At 38.3% G+C, this 19,169-nt stretch overlaps 1 protein-coding gene across 1 annotated transcript in view; it reads left to right on the forward strand.

Annotated features, from left to right (window-relative positions):
• LOC131951811 (ATP-dependent DNA helicase Q4-like) overlaps window positions 1-19,169 on the forward strand; it is an 83,298-nt gene that overhangs the window by 59,365 nt on the left and 4,764 nt on the right. Inside the window, exons 4-6 of the mRNA XM_059314212.1 lie at window positions 3,932-4,062; window positions 7,779-7,938; window positions 17,016-17,202. Coding sequence (XP_059170195.1) covers window positions 3,932-4,062; window positions 7,779-7,938; window positions 17,016-17,202 — 478 coding nt within the window. The remainder of the gene's footprint in view (window positions 1-3,931; window positions 4,063-7,778; window positions 7,939-17,015; window positions 17,203-19,169) is intronic.

Genomic DNA, 19,169 nt, shown 5'->3' on the forward strand with positions numbered 1-19,169 from the left:
TATGGCTGATACAGCTATCCTAGCTTTAAAAACATCAAACCATACATATGGCTGATACAGCTATCCTAGCTTTAAAAACATCAAACCACACATATGGCTGATACAGCTATCCTAGCTTTAAAAACATCAAACCATACATATGGCTGATACAGCTATCCTAGCTTTAAAAACATCAAACCACACATATGGCTGATACAGCTATCCTAGCTTTAAAAACATCAAACCACACATATGGCTGATACAGCTATCCTAGCTTTAAAAACATCAAACCACACATATGGCTGATACAGCTATCCTAGCTTTAAAAACATCAAACCACACATATGGCTGATACAGCTATCCTAGCTTTAAAAACATCAAACCATACATATGGCTGATACAGCTATCCTAGCTTTAAAAACATCAAACCACACATATGGCTGATACAGCTATCCTAGCTTTAAAAACATCAAACCACACATATGGCTGATACAGCTATCCTAGCTTTAAAAACATCAAACCACACATATGGCTGATACAGCTATCCTAGCTTTAAAAACATCAAACCACACATGCTATTCACAATACGGCTTGTAAGTCTCTTTGCTTCTCTTACTTAAAATTTGAAATCTCGTTAGCCAGGGTCAGGTGAATTGTCAAACTATCATTATCAGTTTTTACGGTTTTAAATAACTTAACAATAGCGGGAGTAACTTGTATTTCTTTTTTTACCGATTTAATAAACATTTCACAATTGGTTTGAAAAATACTAGCCGGCTAGTTGGTGACCTACTTACAAGCCCTATTGAACTTGTCCTTTACAGCGCTTTACCCAAAAAAAAAATTATATTTGTATCGAGCCAACAAATGAACCGATGCTTTTGTCATCCTTTCAAATATTGCATTTTTTTGCTAGCTCAGCTATTACCTACATCAAAGAATTGATAGTATACACAGAAAATACAATTTAACCAAATACTTGTAAGAAATTGTACACATCCGATTCATTAATCTCCGAAAAAGGTTATCACAAAACACACAAGGAAACACAAATCTATAAGTACATTCATATAGGTAATCTGCAGAGAATAATATTGGGAATTGTTTTTATTAATTTTATTATTATTAATATTAATATTATTATATATGTTTTGTCCTTCAATGTTTATCGATTACGATACCTGTAGTAACGTTGGCAGGTCGTATAATATCTGCCTGTTATATGATAATATCGATACCTGGACTTTAACTCTAAACCGAAACGGAGTTTAGCCTTTGGAAGTTGCTATAATCTAGAGCCTGTCTTGTGATGATGCTAGATGGTTTACGCAAGGCATGTCCAATCTATCCCCCATTCGCGGTTTTTGTACAAGGTCTTGCCCAGCTTTTCTCAACAGTTGAGTATTCGTAATTTTTTTCTGGCCACCTTTGTTTAATATGCAGCGAAGGCATCCGTTAATGAACGTCTGAAGTTTGTTGTTATCAGTTTCAATTGTACGATTGCTCCTTCGAAATCAAGGCGCAAAATCTGGGCACACTTTAAGGAGAACCAGATTTTGACCATGTTTCAACCCCCCCCCCCAACCTTTCTCCCTCCATACGCCCGAGGGAGAGGCGTCACCTATTCAACGAACACACAAAGTTAGATTTACAACAAACAAAAAACGATACGATAATGTATTGTCCTACTTGTTTTTCAATACGTTCCTCCATCAATACCCGTCTAACAACAATGGAAGAAATAAACCGATTGAATACAACATTGTACGCCGGTGGCTGTGTCTAACTAAACTAATAAAGATGGATTTGAACGCCAGTCTTCTCCGGCCGTCACAGCTTAGTACTTTTGTGGGAAACAATAAAACGTTTTTATCGTCCGGACGGAAATTGTGCGCGACACTCTAATATACGTCTTCTGTAGGGCTGGTAAGTAGGTCACCAACCAGTTCTACGGCTCAATAAAACCTGCATGAGCCATAGAACTGGTTGGTGACCTACTTACCAGCCCTATATAAAAGCCATTTATTCCCCACCTCCAACATAAACATAATTCCTACACATATCCACCATCACGTTTTTTTTGTGTTTTTTTTTTTATTTTAAATATAATATAAATCCTACGTGACATTTCTTTACCCATCCCCAACATAAGCATAATAGGGCTGGTAAGTAGGTCACCAACGAGTTCTTTGGCTCATGCACGTTTTATTGAGCCGTAGAACTGGTTGGTGACCTACCTACCAGCCCTATTCCTACACATATCCACCAACACGTTTTCCGTTGTTTGTTTCTTTGTTGTTGTTTTTTAAATACAATATAAATCTTACGTCACATTTCTTTACCGACCCCTACCCCCACACTAGCGGTGCACTTCATCACATATAATGTTGGTGTATGACAACGATTCGTTTTTCCCTGTATTTGTTGCGATTATTTTGGTGGCGTTAATACATCTGATGTGTAACATTTCTTTCGAGTATATGGTTAATAAATTGTATCGTCTGTGTCTACTATCAATGACTTTTTGTTAGGATGGGGCGATAAAAAAAAAACGTTTTTTAAAAGCATGACGTCGTTCATAGATGAAATGTTTCAATGTTAGGCATATTGTTTGGGTGCTTAACAAATGGAAACCTATGGGTCTAGCGCAGTGGTTCTTAATCTGGGTTCGATCGAACCCTAGGGGTTTGATGAGTTAATCTCAGTGGTTCGGTGAAGGTCAAGATACACACACTACTCGTATGATTCACGATCGGATTTTGTCAACGCGGATGATAGACCAAGGGTTCGGCGAATGCGCATATGAACCTGATACGGTTAGGTACCTCCAAAAAAAAGTTAAGAACCACTGGTCTAGTGGCTGGTAACATGGGTGTGAGAAATGTAGAAACCCACGGGTCTAGCAGCTAGCTCCTTAAGTTGATTCTGTTGAGGTCTTTCTTTCATAAGAGCATTGCTCCATCCGGTTATGACCGTATGACAGCGAGTGTGTGTGTTTGTGTTGAGTGAGTGAGTGTAAGGTAAGTGGGCGTCAACAGACGTCATGAGCTCAAAGCAGACGTCAATTTTTATAGAAACTCGAAACCCAGGCTTCAAGTTCCCGGCTGCGAGACCGAAACTCTTTCTTTCTGCGACGTGTGAGAATGATATGATTGGGGTCTGATGACACGGTTATGTCTATATTAAGTACTTGGGATGGAGATTATAATTGTTTCATGTGAGACGGTTTCTAAAACCCGAACAAAAATGTGTACGTGAAACATAAGAATTTTTTATTATTTTATTTTAGATTATTTTTAATCTCAGGAAATAAATAATTCTTCACGTTTAATTTATTTTTTACAAATCTTTTATTTAACTTGCTTCTCTTGTCTGTTTTTTTTTTGTCTTGCGTCATGGATCGAAACTGGCGAGCGAAATTTCGACCACTTCAACCGACCAATTTCTCTGAAACTTGGCACGTGGGTTAAGACCCGATGACAATGTAATCTGACACAAAATTTGACTTGGATGCTTAATTATTTTCTTTTAAGAATTAATTAAAATTTCTACACAAATTACTATTTACCTCGCTATTATACGCACATTGTTCGTGTTCATTTGCTGCGCAAGTGTTTCAAGCTTTCGCCCAACACAGCAAGGCGGGCTCAGGGGCGTCCTTTGAACTTGATCCCGGAAGGTGAACACGAGACTTTCGGGCTAGGGGTAGTTTACTCTACCGCCAGACTATGTTGTCAATTCGCCTCTACTAGCAACAAAATAAAATTTCACTACGTACTATCGGATTTGTTGCTAGTGCGAATTACCGTTTTATTTTAATTTTATTTTATATTTCGTAGTTTTTGTTTGTTGTTGTTTTTTTTTTTTTGCTAGTTTTTTTTTTATTTTAAGCATCACAATTTTTTAAATAATGTCCCTCCTCCCTCCCTCCCCTCCCACGTTTATTCCCCAGGTATTGCCACCCTCCTGTGTTACCTGGAGCTACACCCGGACAGGTGGGTGGAGAACCAGAACCACGTGTACGGCAGCTGCTCCATCCGGTGCTACGGCGGTGCCAGACAGCTGCAGACTCTGGCCAAGAAGGTGAGAACCCTCGGGTGGTGAGTCGTGTGGGGGGGGGGGGCTGGTGGTGTGTTAAGGTCCATGGACATGGGACTCAGATTTGGTTGGGTAAGAGTATTAGTAAATGTTGGCTCTGTGTTGGTTTTCTTTGACTGGTTCTGATTGGATTAGATTGAATTTGATCGGTTTGAACTGGTTTTGATTGGATTTGATTGGTTGTGATTGGATTGGACTAGTTTTGATTGGATTATATTGGTTGTAATCTCTCGAATAGGTTGTATTGAACTTCGGGTTACTTTGCTAGGGATTTAACTCCATTCAACAATCCAAAGTCAATTAGCCTCCCCTTTCGTCCCTAAATATAACGTTGCCTGGACAACACCATCGTGCATACAACCAAACGACCACCACTTAACAATCCAACTTCAGCAAACTACTTTTTGTAACCTTTGTGGTCTAATTTATTTATTTATTTCGCAACGACTAAGTCACTTTGTTTTTTTTTTATCCTACAAGTAGCGACGTGGTATGACGTCGATTATTCAAATCGCGGTTTATAAATTGACCTTTTTAATTAGCCATCGGTGAGAAACGTATCTCTGTTACGTATTCTATTAATTATAGATGCCTCGGGGTGTTTTTTGTTTGTTGGTTGTTGTTTTGTTGTGTTTTTTATTTTGCTCTTCGTTAGCGAGACTGCTAAACACATCCGGTCATGCGCAGAGCTCCAAAGGTCTGATGACACACAACACCCCGCCTGCCTCCACTTCTAGGCGAGATAACTCTATTCTCAGCTCACCTTTATAAATTTTCAACGCTTTTCAACGTTGAAGAATTTTTTCAATTAAAATTCATTTTACAAATTTGTAATTCAGCACCGAGAATAGACACACAACATTAAATATTTGTAATGATAAATTATATTAATAAAGAAACATAGATTAGAGGGATAGATAGATAGATAGATAGATAGATAGATAGATAGATAGATAGATAGATAGATAGATAGATAGATAGATAGATAGATAGATAGATAGATAGATAGATAGATAGATAGATAGATAGATAGATAGATAGATAGATAGATAGATAGATAGATAGATAGATAGATAGATAGATAGATAGATAGATAGATAGATAGATAGATAGATAGATAGATAGATAGATAGATAGATAGATAGATAGATAGATAGATAGATAAGATGACCCCAAGGTTAACCGAGTTAAAACCGAATGTTCAACAAAACTAGGAAGTTGATCATTGAAACGTTGTGTTGTCCAAAAAAAATATATCTCAAATTAGGTACCCCCCCCTCCCCTATTTTTCTTCAATTGGCTTACATCTCTGGTTATTTTAATTAATTTACAGCCGACATAAAACCCTGTTCTTACTGCAATTAATGCAGTTAATTGACGTTTGTTTCATTTTTCCTCCTCAGTGTCGAGTTTCAATTTCTCACAAAGTAATTTACTGCAGTAAGATAAAAATAAAAACCATTTAACATTCATAAAAAAGAAAATATTTCAAATTATTTCCGTAAGTTCATTTTGTTGTATTAGACATGTAACCCCCCCCCCCCCCCCACAGACACACACACTCACACACACATACACACCGGAATTTCTTCCAGGCATCTCTGTGGGTGGGCTACCCCAACCCCCCGAAGAAAGTCTACCGCCCCTTCCCCCCCCCCCCCCCTGAACTAAACGAAATGGATTTTATATAGAAAATATACACTTTTAACAGTCCGCCCCCCCCCCCCCCGAAATTTTAGTCCGCCCCCCCCCCCCCCCCCCCTCTTCTCCCGGAGAAAAAAGTCTGTGAAAGAAACACTGATACACACCCCAAACCCTGTACTACATCAAAATCAAAGATCCACCAAAAATAGAACGTCTGTCTCGACATTTATAGAAGGCCGATCAGCTCAACAGACAATTTCTAGATCTAGGACTAGATTTTTTTTAAAACTCAAATATCTGCAATATTTTTTTCTCTAAATATTTATTTAAACTCGAATATTTATTCACTGTGATGTCATCTACACGGTTGAACCCTTAAAAATGTTTTCCTCCAAATGTCAAATTAGATTTTAAAATATTTGATTTCACGCGGTCAGGCGTTCTGGAGTTTCGTATCGGGGAGTCCGGATGTTGCAAGGTTTACGTTGACGTCATTCAGACGATTGGGGTGTTTGAGACGGCTAGACAGTGGCGTCGCTAGGTGGGGTGCTATGGTGCGGTCGCCCCCCCCCCCGAATTGTGACGCAACTGGGTCCTTGAGACGGCTAGACAGTGGCGTCGCTAAGTGGGGTGGTATGGTGCGGTCCGTCGTCCCCCCCCCCCCCCGCATTGTGACGCAACTGGGTCCTTGAGACGGCTAGATAGTGGCGTCGCTAGGTGGGGTGGCATGGTGTGTTGTGACGCTACTGTGTCTTTGAGACGATTACAGTGGCGTCGATAAAAACATTCGAAGTCGAACATTAGAAATAGCCACTTCACTCCCACGTATACATATGAAATGTGGATTCACTTTTTGCCACCCCCCTCTTTAAAAATACAATTTACCTTCAACAGCACGGTGTTTTGTCTTAGTTTGGCTGGTTTTGATTATCAGCTCATCTTTTGTTATTTGACAGTCTCTTATATTTAACCTTGATAATTTAAACTACTGTTTAAATGTTGATAAATCAACCCTCTCTTTAAAATGGTGATAGTTTAACACCATCTTTCAATCTTGATAACCCTTGCAAAATCTTGATAGTTTAACCCTGTTTTTAGCTAGATAGTTTTACTCTGTCTATAAAATCTTGGGTTTAGCCCACACAATTTAAAAAAAAAATAGTGAGTTTAACCCTAAAGAAGTTTGAGTTTTACTCTGAAAACTTTTTAGTTTAACCCAAAAAAATCTTGTTTAACTTTAACCCAGAAAAATGTTGAGTATTACCCATAAAATGTTGAGTTTCATCCAGAAATATGTTGAGTTTAACAGAAAAATGTAGTTTAACCCAGAAAAATATTGGGTTTAACCCAGAAAAATATCTTGAGTTTAACCTAGAAAAATATTGAGTTTAACCCAGAAAAATATCTTGAGTTTAACCCAGAAAAAAATCTTGAGTTTAACCCAGAAAAATATCTTGAGTTTAACCCAGAAAAAATCTTGAGTTTAACCCAGAAAATATTGAGTTTAAGCCCGAAAAAATCTTGAGTTTAACCCAGAAAATCTTGAGTATGACCCAGAAAAAAAACTTGAGTTTAACCTAGAAAAATCTTGAGTTTAACCCAGAAAAATCTTGAGTTTAACCCTAAAAATTCTTGTGCATAACCCAGATAAATGTTGAGTTTAACCCAAAACATGTTGAGTTTAACCCAGAAAAAGATTGAGTTAAACCCACAAAAATCTTGAGTTTAACCCACAAAAATGTTGAGTTTAACCCAGAAAAATCTTGAGTTTAACCCACAAAATGTTTGTTTAACCCACAAAATGTTTGTTTAACCCACAAAATGTTTGTTTAACCCACAAAATGTTTGTTTAACCCACAAAATGTTTGTTTAACCCACAAAATGTTTGTTTAACCAACAAAATGTTTGTTTAACCCACAAAATGTTTGTTTAACCCACAAAATGTTTGTTTAACCCACAAAATGTTTGTTTAACCCACAAAATGTTTGTTTAACCCACAAAATCTTGAGTTTAACCCACAAAATCTTGAGTTAAACCCAGTCTTTGATCCCATCCAGTGCCCACCAGTAGCCGTGGCCATCGCCAAACAGAAACTTGACGGCAAGCAGTTCTCTGTCTCCAGTCAACTTGACTTCAAAGTCATCGATGTTTGTGACTCCATGGGCTGGGACTCTGGCACGGTCAAGCGGGAGCTCAAATCCCTCATGTGGGAATCAGGTCAGTGGGTCAAGTCGATTACTGTTTACATTATAGCCCCACGGGCGATGAGATTACTGTTTATATTACTGTCTTTGGGTCAATTTGATTTCCGTTTGCATTATAGTTGTAGAGACAAGTACTTGCGAGTTGACAGTTAAATACCAGAATTGGTATATTATTATTGTATGTATTTATTGTATATGAGAATGCGTGTCTGTAAGCTGTAAAGCGCTAGACTGATAACACGAAAGTCTTTAGTTCGAATCCATGTTCAAAGTCAGTATAACGTCCCTGTGTCCAGCCATCTTTGATGTTATATATATTTCTTCCCTACCCGCCTCTCTATATACAAATTTTCTGCAGTCGGTGATAAAGCCGCAGACTTCAATAAAATATAACCAAAATTATTTATCACATTTTTTATAAAGATTTCCCATATTCATCACAATTGTTACACGCAGTTAACGGAGCAATTCCGTCGAACATTTTATTAACATTCCCTATTCGCCTCACAGCTTTGGCGTGTGGGTAAGAAATTTATCTGGCGACTCCGGAAACTTGGACCGGCTTGGAGAAGATCTACGCCCACAGGGAGGGGCGGCAATTGAATATTTGATGCATCGATTTACTCGATAAGAAATTGATATTTTATGCTGAGAAAATAAAATTCCGGATGAGAACTCTCTTTTACAAGAAGATAAATTATCGCAGCAAGTCGCGGTCGTTGGCTTGTCGGTGGTTCTAAAAATGTTGATACTTCGGGGCAGAAAATGTGGAGTATGGAATAAATCTAAGGCGAATCGATACTGCTTTGAGATGTAGACATTTGCATGCCCGTTTCTTTATGGGTTCCTGGTCATGTTATGCAATATCCGTAATAGAGCTGGGGCATACGTCCCTGAGTTTACTCAGCCCTGATGAGTACCTTACTCTCATTAGGAAAAAAAAGGTGGCATGACATAGAGCATTACACATTATCCCGTAATACACCATAGCCGAAATAGGGTTGGGGCTTACGTCCCTAGGCGTAGCGACCCTTCACGGCGCCCAGGGACAAACTTTCGATCTCCACTCCCCCCCCCCCCCCAGACTTTCGATTTGCACCCCTCTTCAAGCTTTCAATTTATTTTTCCAACCCATTTTGGCACCCCCTAAGGTCTGCGCCCGGGGACATATGTCCCCCCCCCCCCCTCTCGAAATAGGTTGCTACGCCTCTGATGGGTACCTGACTCACGTTAGGGAAAGTAAAGGCGGCTTAACATAGAACTGAGCACACTATCCCGCAATACATTATACTCGTAATAGGGTGCCGGAATAGGTTGCTACGCTTCTGATGGGTTCCGAACTCACGTTAAGGAAAGTATAAGCGGCTGGGCATAGTACTGATCACACGATCCCTTCATATGCCGAGATCAGAAAAAAAACAGGTGAATTGTACCTCGCTGCCTCGTGGACCGTCAGGTTCGATAAAGGAACTCATAAAATAATACCTCGAAATCACACCAATGCTGAAATAAATCCGGGTTCAATTTTTTTTTTAAATCAAGCGATGTAATAATAAAGATGTAATACAGTGTTCTTTATGAGCAATTATGTTTTTTTTTTAAAGAGGCTTTGGAATCATATTGTCAGGAATAATTTGTATCAGTTGTGGTTTTTTTTTTTAGTATGCCGCTGTTGTTATTCTATTTCCGCTTTTTCTGTGTCTTCGTTTGTGGCAGCCATTTTTTTTAAGCAGGTAAAACAGCTAGTACATTTGTCCTTTATTAGAATCAAGTGTTTTTTATTTCTATCCCACGACATGATGGTATGATTTTTGCTCTAGATTCTATTTTAGTATTTTGTAAATAACATATGAGATTTAATTTAAAAAAACCATAGTAATGAAATTAATTAATCAAAGATTTAACTTGTGTAACACTATCTATATCATCCTTCTACTTAACTCAACTCAATGAAATAACATTTTTGAAATTACCTCTTTCGCATTACATAAATACTTTCCCTAAATTAAAATTATCTAAACTGTGTGATCAAATTTTTTTAAAAAATTTAGAATTATCTCCCATGCAAGTTTACTGGATATAAAATGCGTCAACACCGAGCAAAGATATAAGTTAATCCCTTCCCACTTCAGAACCTTAATTCCAGATTTGGCCCAAAACCTAATGACCTGCTGTTTAGTACATCGTCTTTCTCGTCCGTCGTATTATCTTCACCATCCAATAAATTTTTTAAAAATATTCTTTAAAACTGGTTCTAAACACGCAGCCATCATCGCCATAAATAGAACGTGTTCTCGTGACTATCAACTACTTCAGGGCATAGTGGGGTGGGTGGGGGAGGGGGTGGAGGGCTACAGACATGTATAACTTGAGAACCATCGAAATGTCTTCAGTCGTAATTACTAAGTCAAGACAAACAGGAGGGGTAATCAAAGACGGGAAGAGCTAGATACAGAATCGGGAAGATCCGGGTTTTTTTTTGGGGTGTTTTTGGTATTCCAAAGGCCGATTTGCGACTAGATTATATTTATAGAACGTCTGCCCAGTTGTTGTTTTTTTTTTTTTTGGGGGGGGGGGGGGGGGTCATCGTCTGGGGGTGATGTAATCTTAGCTTGAAGCGAGTGTGACGTTAAGCAATACTTTGAGTAGAGGGGGGCGAGGGCGTTTGTGAAAAGAAATTTTCTATATTTAGAAAAATGAAAAACTAAACCAATTTTTTCCAAGTTTTGTAATGTTGCTTTTCTTTTCTTTCTTTTAGCTCATTGATTACTGTATCTCTCCCTCACACTACCTTACTCACACCAATACACACAGAGACGATTACATACACTAATACACACAGAGGCGATTACATACACTAATACATACATATATAGGGTCGTCCATGAATGACGTCACACTAGTAGGGGGAGGGTGGTCCGTAATTTGATGATGATGTGCAGAGGCGTAGCGACCCCTCCCGGCGCCCGGGGACAAACTTTCGATTTGCGCCCCCCCCCCCCTCAAACTTTCAATTTGGCGCCCCCCCCCCCCTAAGGTCGGCGCCCGGGGACATATGTCCCCCCGCCCCCCCCCCCCCCCCCCCCCCCGGTTTCGGAGTGTCGACGTTACACTTTTCCATTATAAAAAAAAAAAGCCTTGTTAGAAAACTAATTTTAGACGTTATATTGGGTTTTAGAAAAACTCTTTTAATAAATAATATAGGAATTGATTAAAAGACTCTATATAGACAGAGTTCAGACAAGATTTTGGAAAAATATCGATGTTTCAAGAATAATTCAAATGCAATTTTTAGGTGGGTTGTAGGCTGATGTGTGACGGCATTTTAGGGGTGGGGGTCTCGCTTTTTGTGCCGACGTGTGACGAAGGGGAGGGAGGGGGAGGTAAAAATCGTAAAAAAAAAAAGCGTGACGTCATTTATGGATGACCTCTATACACACACGGACACAGACCCACCGCCGATGCACATCCTTTTCGAGCAGAATTGTCAATACCTCACAACCAACCTTGCTGCCTTTCAAACGGCCCCCTTCTGTTGCAACCCCACCCTACCCCCACACCCCATCCATCTCCACATCTTGCAACATACAAAACCTATTTTCCTCCACTCATACTGCACCCCACTTCACCACCCATATTTTACGCGTCATCACCTCCACGCATACTGCACCTCCTCCTCTCCCCCCCCCCACCCACATTTCTACGCCTCTGACGGCGCTCTCTCAGTCCTGTACGTACGCGCAAGGTTTTTTTTATATATCAGCTGCAGCCAGTGGTCGTCAAAGCAGCTTACGCTGGAGTATCTAGTGGCGTCACAAGGCGGTGAGCCCACACGGGGCAACACTATCAGCGGGCTTGGGGTGACACCAAAAGGAATGAATTAGCTAACTCTCATTAGAAATTGTGTTAGTCTTAGTTTTATTTTTAAAATATACGAGCCGACCCGCGGCGTATCATACGCCGCTATATAGTTGTTTTATTTTCTACTTTTCAGTAATTCATAATTTGTGAATTCGACAGTACCAATGCTGCCACTGAATATATTTGCTTTAAAACACTGTCAGTAGCTCGTTAAGGACGATAACCCCCCCCCCACCCCTCCTTCCCCCCCCCCCCCCCCCCCCGTGAAAGCATATGTAAACATTTAGCGTGAACCACAGCTCACCAGACCATGTGGGGGCGGGGTTGGTTGCGATATGCTTAGGGAGGAAGAGAGGGGACTGCTAGGCGCGCTTGCAGCTTGTTTTCTAACGTCTCCCAGAAGAGAATTATATATATAGATGTATACATATAGATAAGGCCTATATATTTCTATATTTCTATATTTATATTTTTAAATATATATATATATATATATATATATATATATATATATATATATATATATATATATATATATATATATATATATATATATATATATAATTATTTTTATATTTAGTCTTTGATACAGGGGTGACACTATCGTTAACAACACCGTATGTCACCCAACCTAGTGGCACTACTGAATCTAAACACTCCTTGTGATTTTTTTCACCCCCCCCCCCCTCCCCTCCTCGCACATTAACCAGATCCAGTAGCGTATGCAGGGGGGGGGAGCAGTCTTTCTCCCTACGACCATTTTAAGGATAGTGGCGTCTTTTTCGGTGAATAATTAAGTAAAAAAAAAATTAAAATTCCTGAAAACACAAAAAAAAAAAAATCAACAACAGCAAACACAACCTGAAACTATGAATCAAAGGATTCAAAACTGTCATGTTATGTACTCTAAATATCAAATTTTTGATAACTCATCGCAAGTGTTTGTACAGCATACTTCTTGGCTTACTTATCACATGTTTAATAACTCATCGCAAGTACATGTACAGCCTACTTCTTAGCTTACTTATCACATGTTTAATAACTCATCGCAAGTATATGTACAGCCTACTTCTTGGCTTACTTATCACATGTGTAATAACTCATCGCAAGTATATGTACAGCCTACTTCTTAGCTTACTTATCACATGTTTAATAACTCATCGCAAGTATATGTACAGCCTACTTCTTGGCTTACTTATCACATGTGTAATAACTCATCGCAAGTATATGTACAGCCTACTTCTTGGCTTACTTACCACATGTTTAATAACTCATCGCAAGTATATGTACTGTCTACTTCTTGGCTTACTTATCACATGTTTAATAACTCATCGCAAGTATATGTACAGTTTACTTCTTGGCTTTCTTATCACATGTTTAATAACTTATCGCAAGTATATGTACAGCCTACTGCTTGGCTTACTTATCACATGTTTAATAACTCATCGCAAGTATATGTACAGCCTACTTCTTGGCTTACTTATCACATTTTTAATAACTCATCGCAAGTATATGTACAGTCTACTTCTTGGCTTACAAATTGGCACCTAGCTCAGCGCCAGGCATGTGCGAGGCACTTATTTGCCACATTGCCTGTTCACTTTAGCGCATGTACATCTGTGGTTTGTGTTATCCCTGTTGTATATAGAACGTCAACCACATACAGATTGATCTTAACTCACAAGTGTAGTCTTTGCTTGAGTTGTCAGGCTAAATTCAGCCATCCTTTTTTTATACGGGAGGCCTATTATCTCTAGGTTATTGTTTGTTTACCTAAAGCAGTAGCGTAACGGGGGGGGGGGGGGACATATGTCCCCGGGCGCCGACCTTAGGGGGCGCCAAAATGGGTTGGAAAAATAAATTGAAAGGTCAAGGGGGGTGCAAATCGAAAGTTTGAGGGGGGGTGCAAATCGAAATCTTGAGGGGGGGTGCAAATCGAAATCTTGAGGAGGGTGGGGTGCAAATCGAAAAGTTTGTCCCCGGGCGCCGGGAAGGGTCGCTACGCCTCTGACCTAAAGTGTGCCCCGTAGAATACGAATATCTTTGTTATGTTAATACTAGCAGGAAAGGAAACGCCAGGTCCCTTGCTGTCAGCTGATCTAGAATATTCTCCAAAGGCACCTTATACAGATGCATACATTTTTAGATGGATGGTGTTAAAAACTCAAGGCAAATATATGTGGGAGGGGAGGAAGCTGAATAAATGTACAGAAAAATTAACATTCTCACACATCTTCAAGAATGTTAGTATAGGTCAAGACTATCGGCACGGATATATGTCCTTAACGAACACATACTTTAATATATCGGGTAAATTTAGATAAAACAATATAAAAACACTGTGGATAAGAGAATAGCTGCCTCCAACTATAGTTGTTTATTTTACATAGTCAGAATCATAGCTTTTGAAACCGGTCAAACTGTGTGAATCATGTTTTTTTTTTTAGTTACCAGTAAAGAATTCGTGAGCGATAAAGTGATCAAACCCATACATTATCATTATATTGAAAAATAATTTTCAAAGAACACAAAAAGCAGTACCTGAAATGCAAAACTAATTATCCAGTTTTTTAATTTTTTTTTTTTTTTAATCTGTTTTTTTTTTTTTTTTTTTTTTTTTTTTTTTTTTTTTTTAACATTTTATTATTCTTTATTTCATGTTTTGCTTTATGTACAATATTTTATTTTTAAGCTTTTTTTTTCAAAAAAACAAAAGAACATCATTAAGTTGTAAAGATTGGTATTACATGAAGTAAGGGACTTCACTATGTATATTAACATATAGTAACTGTCTTTCATATCTGATTGCATGCACTCAATGTACGTCTGTAGTAGACTCTATATATATTTGAAAAAATAAATTGAAACAAGCTGACAGTAAAAAAGAGGAAGATTGTGACAGCTTTTGAAGCCATTCATTTGATTACTGAAAAAAATTGAGAGCATTACTAGATTAATTTCACTAATGATTTGTTTAAATTAAATGATTAAAAATGTAATAAATATATTTTATAATTTCCATGTGCAATGTTTTTACCATAGTATTTTTCATTGATAACAATGTCATAATTATACTTCTCATTTAGCTACATTTAAGCTATGAAGTTATTTTTTTTTTATTTTTTATTTTTTTTTTTTTCCATTATAACAAAACGTTTACATTTTTAATTGACTACTTCTTTCCCTTCTGAACTGTGAAAGTGTACTCTTTTACCTTATGGCTTTCTCTCGCCCTTTCTTTCTGAGACAAGAGATTTGAATGGTGAGCTAGTACGTGATGATGAATGCTTTTTTCTGGGAGGTTTTTATCACAAAAGCAGCAACTGAAGTTGGTTTCGCTGTTGTGTTTTTCCGTGTAGTGTCGATGTAAGTCATTGTGAATTTTTGCATCATTACAGAAGTTGCATTGTTTGAGATAAGTGTGTTCTGTTCTTTCGTGATTTAGTACTTCCTTAACTGTTTGGTACGAGCTGGGGCAGAAGCTGCATGTTAGGTGATCGTGGATTAGTTTCTCGATTTTTTTGGATTTAGTTATTTTTTCTTGTTCTGTGGGACTCGTTTGATATTTCCTTTTTGTTGACGAGGCGGTTTCTATTTCTGAATCCGGGTCTGTTGCTTCTGTCTCTGGGTCTTTTGCTGCGTCCTTGGTTGGATGGTTTTGGATTTTGCTTGATGATGGACCTTGTGGTGCAGTATTTTGCGCTGAAGATTGGTCCTTGGGCTTTAACTCTGGGTTGAAAGCTTGGCATTGGTTGGTCCAAAAAAGAACATAAACGGAATTACTCATTACAATTACTTTAGCGATTTACGATTTTATATCAACTCCTCTGTTACAAACTTTATTATCCTGTATGGTTTTAGCATTCATAATAAAAGTATAATTAATTCTAATTATAGGCAGCATTTGTTTTAAAAAACGAATAACAATGAAATATTATATTGAATAGTAAATAAATTAATGATCTGGTTAGTTTTGACACACAATCAATCGTGTATGCCTTTACATATCTATATTAAGAGAGTGATTATTTCCCTTACTTTAATTCGCTTGTCGTATAAATATTTTACTATGTTAGATGTTTTTACAAGGTTTACAAAAGAGATTGTGTTTCGTTTATTGTTTTTTGTTGTATTGTTTGTTTATATATATATATATATATATATATATATATATATATATATATATATATATATATATATATATATATATATATATATATATATATATATATATATATATATATATATATATATATATATATATATATATATATATATATATGGCGCTTTTTTCTCGACTCGCCGCTCCCCTATACGCCTCTGACCAGAGCATTTACTAGATAGAGATCTTCCTACAGATTAATAATTATATAGGGGAAAAATTGTAATCCCCAATTAGCACCCCCATAAAATCTCCACGCCAGCGTTCAAATTCCGATACCACAACGTTATGTTTAGACTGTTAGTTGCGACGCTTTCTGTATAAAATAGCGGCATCCAGGCAAAAAATAACAAATGTATATTGGCTGAACTGCGTTCCATTCTATTTTATTCAAACGGGCGGAAGGAATCGCATATAAAAAAGCATTTCTTGAATGTGATGCTGGTATTTTTGTCTCTTATCTGGTGCGACCCACATCGCTGCTGCTACGCTACTGGCTACTCTACTAATGGTAGAGTCATGGTTATTATAAGATGTCTAATGTAGTGTGTCAAGCCCTAAAACAGGATTTCTTTCAGATTTTGAGGGGGGTGGGGGACTATTTTTAAAGTATATATTTCCTACAAATTTAAAGAATAGTTGTTACGATTCAACCGACAATTATGTAGTAATTTTAAATGAAGTAGAGCAGTTGGAGTGCGCTAGCGGTAGAGAGCTAGACTGCTAACCCGTAAGTTCGAATCCGGGTTCAAGTCAGTTGACCGTCCCTGAGTTCACCCAGCTTTGGTGGGTACCTGACTCACGTTAGGAAAAGTAAACACGGCTGGGCATAGTGCTGATCCCACTATCCCTTTCCTCATGCCGAGGTCACAGAAACAGGTGAACTCTACTTCATTTGCCCCATATATCGTCACGTTTGGAAGGGGAATTTTACTTTACTTTTAGAGCAGTTTATTTTAGTAACTACTGGAGGCCTTTATCAAACTGTTGACGTGAAGCTAAGAAGGATACACAAAACATCGACAACAAACTTTTCCGAATTTATTTATTTTTAAATTCATTCACAGGTCCAGACGGCTTCCGAAAAACTGGAGTACTCGTGGAGTTATCGGACTTGTCCTTCCACTTCCGGTCACGTGGGGACCTGACCTCGCAGGAGATGGACGACGTCCTTGACTTTCTCGCCCAGCGGACCCAGCACCAGGAGAGGGCCGAGCTGCGTCAGCTGGAGATGTTGTCGTCTGCTCTTAGAAGGTGGCTCGTTTTTTTTTTTTAGTTGTGTTATCTCCCTGTATTCATTGTAGACTCGGGGGAGGGGAGGAGGGGGTGAAGGGGATTTGGATTATTTTAAAAAAACTGACTAGTAGGTTTGTTTGAAAAATAGCTTTTAAAAAGGTGTATATATATATATATATATATATATATATATATATATATATATATATATATATATATATATATATATATACTTCCATCTGTTCATCTATCACAACCTCAATCCACCCATCATAACATACATCCATCCATCCACCCATCATAACATACATCCACCCATTTACCATCATAACATACATCCTTACACACATCACAATATCCATCCACCCATCCATCACAGCATACAACCACCCACCCATCACACTATCCATCCACCCATCACAATCCCATCCATTCACCCATCACAATCCCATCCATCCACCCATCACACTATCCATTCACCCATCACAATCCCATCCATCCACCCATCACACTATCCATCCACCCATCACACTATCCATCCATCCATCACAATCCCATACATTCACCCATCACAATCCAATCCATCCACACATCACACTATCCATCCATCACACTATCCATCCATCCATCACAATCCCATCCATCCACCCATCACAATCCCGTCCATCCACCCATCACAATCCCATCCATCACAATCACATCATTCCACCCATCACAACATCCATCCACACATCCATCCATCACAATCCAATCCTTCCACCCATCACACTGTCCATCCACCCATCACAATCCCATACATCCACCCATCACAATTCCATCCATCCATCCACCCACCCATCACAATCCCATACATCCACCCATCACTATCCCATCCAACCTTCCACCCATCACAAAACCTGCTGTCCACAGAAACCGAATTTCCTGACACAAACACTAGGGTCGTGTGTACCCAAGATAAAACGTTTCACCTCCCCTTGTTAGCCCAGTTTTTTTCCCCTTCTTGCTTCTCTTTGTTTGTGCAAGTCTAGAGTTATTTCCCCGTAAAGCTAAGGTTTATCCTCTAACGCTCGTGTTGATACAAGCTCTGGGCTCATTAACGTTGTTGGGGGATTCGTGAGGCTTTGGAGTTTGTATATCACTGTGGTCGGTATAAGCATTTATGTGTTTGAATATTTTATTTTTTAGTTTTCAATCGGATTTTAATATGGTGGTTGACACAATATTTTTATAAATTATTTAATATCGATTATAACCGTCGCTTTAGGTTCGGTGTCTGTCTGTAAAGCTCTAGATCGCTAAATTGAAAAATCCCAAGTTCGAACCGCCGGGCAGATGAGGCTCGATAACTATGTACGGCAATCCTTCTAAGAGAGACAACTCCAAAATAAAACAACTTCTGCCTTGTAGTTTGTTCTTGGTTGGACAAAGGCTATAGAAGTAAATCCAAAAAGAAAAAGAGGCTGAAATCAGAGTCAACGGCCCATATCCCATATGGTACATAACGAGTTGACATGTAATACTTAATTAATTGTGTTTGAGGGCATGTCGTCCAACATTATAATTAATTAATTAATTAAGATGAAGAGGGAAAAAGAATCGTTACTCTCTCCATTTTACGAAAAGAAAAAGCAATCCTGATAGACGTACCATTTTCACTATATTGTGAGAAACATACTCTTAACTTAAGAATTGAATACCAAAACCATTTTTCATTAAACTTCATAGACCTCAGATACTTAGATAACTTTGTGATCCATATCTACCACTGACGGTAATTTTTTTTTGGGGGGGGGGGGGGGTATACGGGCCTAAAAACTTATAACTGCGTTTGTATCTTCCCACATTGGCCTAGCGCCATGAACTGTTATAGCATAAACAAAAGCTCCTTCTGTGTCAATACAAATACAGTGTACGTTACTTTACCCAACAATATCTCCAAACTTTCTGTTGTTTTGTTTTTGTTTTGTTTTACCCAACAATTTCTC

This window comes from Physella acuta, unplaced genomic scaffold (genome assembly GCF_028476545.2).
Source record: "Physella acuta isolate Inbredline_101_S28 unplaced genomic scaffold, ASM2847654v3 ptg000830l, whole genome shotgun sequence".
In the NCBI taxonomy this organism is placed as follows: domain Eukaryota; kingdom Metazoa; phylum Mollusca; class Gastropoda; family Physidae; genus Physella; species Physella acuta.